The following is a 2,832-nucleotide window of genomic DNA, read 5'->3' as shown; positions in this document are numbered from 1 at the left end:
CAACTTTGTGCTTTCACCAATTGTGGATTTAGGAAGATGACAATAATTTGCCTTTGGTTGCAAGTTCTAATAGGCAAGGGAAAGCGAGAGAAGCATCTACAGAAGGAGATGGATAGTCATGCCCTTTTTCAATATTAAATATCCCTTTGATATTTCAACTTAGATCTTCACAAAACTTTAGAAATAAATAATATAATAAATCATTTTGAGACCAATAAACCTATTCAAATACTGACTCTACACTAGAAACTAACTATCTCTATATTAAATATCCCTTTGATATTTCAACTCAGATCTTTAAAAAAAGTTTAAAATAGAGAGGTAATAAATCATTTTAAGACTTACAATTATATTAAAGAACCAGCTCCACACTAGAAATCAACTATAAAAGATTCAGAACATAACTTAAAATTCTATATTAAATATCATTTTTGGTATTTTATCTTAGATCTCTATAAAACTTTAAAAATAATTTTAAAACTATTAATATATTTTAAGACAACCTCTAGTCTAAAAACTAATTATAAAAAACGCCCCTCTAAAGATAGAAGAGACAATTAAATATATCTATCATATTACAAAATAGATCTCCATAAAACTTAAAAAATCAGAACTTATATATATTTAAAGCCAACCTACGCGAAAGAAACCAACTTCTAAAAGGTCCTCCATAAAACGGAAAAGAAAAATGAATCAATTCTTCAGAACCACAAATGTGTTTAAGAACACTATGAAACCAAATCATGGCCATCTCAAATACAATTTCGGCCATGAGCTCCCAAGGAAGAACTTGTGTGGAAATGTAAAAGCTGTCCAGTCAACACGGCACAGGGTCAGCCGAAAGTCTCCAATGCAAATGCCAAGAAACGTCCTTGCCCAAGCGAAGAAGCGTCAAATGCTGGAAATGTTAAATGCAAGTTCAAACGAACCATTAAAACTCACAATTTGTGAATCGAAATAAGCAGCAGCAGCAGCGAAAAAAAGAGGACCAAAATGCAAGGAGCTCAAAATTTCTCTTCAGCTCCCCAACCACAAGATGTCCACCTGCCGCCGCTTCCACTTTATCCTCCGCAATGCACCCCTCTTCGCCCCGCTGAGTGGTCCTCCAATCTCTGCGACTGCTGCTCAGATCTGCCCGTTTGTATGTCCACACAGCTCAATTCATTCTAATTCATCTCCGCTCATAATTATATGATTGTAAATGTTGAATCTTTTGCAGGTTGTCTCACATGCTGCTGCCCTTGCATCGCATTTGGGCAGATTGCAGAGATTGTGGACGAGGGTTCTCCCCGTAAGTCTAACTACTGTACATTTAATTGGATTAATTTTCAGTTTTTTTTTGTATTGAAATGGAAAGGTTGAATCCTTTGAACTTCATGAGTACGCAGCGCGCTTTGTGAGCTCAGGGATATACAGTTTGCTGCTCCATTTCACGGGGGTTCCGTGCTGGTATTCGTGCTCGTATCGAAACAAGATGCGGGTCAAATTCAACTTGTTCGGTTCCCCTGGGAATGATTGCCTCGTACATTCTTTCTGTGAATCCTGCGCTCTCTGCCAGGAATACAGAGAGCTTAAACATTTGGAATTTCGCCCTGATCTCGGTAATTATTATGCTTTTATGTGGATCTTCACATTTATAATTGTTCTGCTGGTTTTGGGCTTTGATTTTTTTGGGGGATTTTTTTCAGGGTGGAAAGGGAACCTGCGAAGACAAGAGCGCAAGATGGGGGCATCCATGGCAGCTCCTGCGTGTCCAACCATGGCAAAATGATCCCATCGCTCGTGTCTTTTCTGTTCTGCATTTCGGAGTTTTAATGGCCGCTATTGATAATTTTATCTGTGTTGGACATAGTATAGTGGTTACTGATACTATTGTGACGGTAAATCAAGTGATAGGCTTAGATATCTCCTTTGAAAAGCAGTTTTCTATATGTAAAGACCACTTTTGAAAAAGTGTCATGTCATGAAAGGTAAAATAAATATGGCATAGTGATCATACAAGTCTTAGGCTTTCAATTTCCAAGACTCGTCAAACATTTATTTTTCATTAAAAATGCTGTCATGTCATCAAAAGTAACAAAAATATGTAGAGTGATTATACAAGTCTTAGGCTTTCAATTTCCAAGACTACTCAGACATGTTTTCCATTAAAAATGAATTAAGTACTAGTGCATAGTCATATATGTTTGCTGATATTATTGAATAGTTACTACCATATTTCGGGTTATAATTAAGTTTTATAATTTTAGTATAATATTTGATGATATTATTGAACAGTTACTACCATAAGGCACAATACTTGGTGAAGGTTTTGCAAATGGGGTTGCAAGCTTTGGGTTTAACTATGGAGGAAACTCTGTAGTTAAGCGCACTCAGGCTGGAGTAGTACTAGGATGGGTGACCTCCCGGGAAGTCCCGGTGCTTCACCCCTGTGAGCATCACTTAGATCCAATGAGTGCTAAGTGTTCCATTTATTCTCATGAGAGATGGATTCATGTTGAATCACTACTCGTGAAACATGGGTCATCGAGTTTGACTCAAAATCACACAGTTAAATCCTGATATTCATATCACAATTTGACTAGCTGTGGAAATTATCTCCTACTTATCAATTGATGAGCTTAAGGGGCTTTCTAATGAATGGTTCATAAGGCACAACACTTGGTGAAGGTTTTGCAAATGGGGTTGCAAGCTTTGGGTTTAACTATGGAGGAAACTCTGTAGTTAAGCGCGCTCAAGCTGGAGTAGTACTGGGATGGGTGACCTCCCGGGAAGTCCCGGTGCTTCACCCCTGTGAGCATCACCTAGATCCAATGAGTGCTAAGTGTTTCA

General features: G+C 37.8%; 1 protein-coding gene across 1 annotated transcript; it reads left to right on the top strand.

Annotated features, from left to right (window-relative positions):
- Nucleotides 1-773: 773 nt before the first annotated feature.
- Nucleotides 774-2,103, top strand: LOC149547707 (protein PLANT CADMIUM RESISTANCE 3-like). Its single transcript, XM_089794789.1, has 4 exons — nt 774-1,141; nt 1,220-1,291; nt 1,389-1,601; nt 1,689-2,103. The coding sequence occupies exons 1-4, from the start codon at nt 994-996 to the stop codon at nt 1,769-1,771; spliced, it is 516 nt and encodes a 171-aa protein (XP_089650915.1). The 5' UTR covers nt 774-993; the 3' UTR covers nt 1,772-2,103.
- The last annotated feature ends 729 nt before the right edge of the window (nt 2,104-2,832 follow it).

The sequence above is a fragment of the Cupressus sempervirens genome, chromosome 7 (genome assembly GCF_028749045.1).
Source record: "Cupressus sempervirens isolate cs-2001-9-10 chromosome 7, ASM2874904v1, whole genome shotgun sequence".
Taxonomy (NCBI): Eukaryota; Viridiplantae; Streptophyta; class Pinopsida; order Cupressales; family Cupressaceae; genus Cupressus; species Cupressus sempervirens.
Note: the sequence above shows the minus strand (reverse complement) of the source record. Positions and strands in the feature narration are given on the sequence as shown.

Bases quoted from the DNA above. Each gene is read 5' to 3' on its own strand.
- LOC149547707 (XM_089794789.1), top strand. From the start codon at position 994: ATGCAAGGAGCTCAAAATTTCTCTTCAGCTCCCCAACCACAAGATGTC. The intron at 1,292-1,388 runs GTAAGTCTAACT...ATGAGTACGCAG, and splicing joins TGTGGACGAGGGTTCTCCCC to CGCGCTTTGTGAGCTCAGGG. The intron at 1,602-1,688 runs GTAATTATTATG...GATTTTTTTCAG, and splicing joins GGAATTTCGCCCTGATCTCG to GGTGGAAAGGGAACCTGCGA.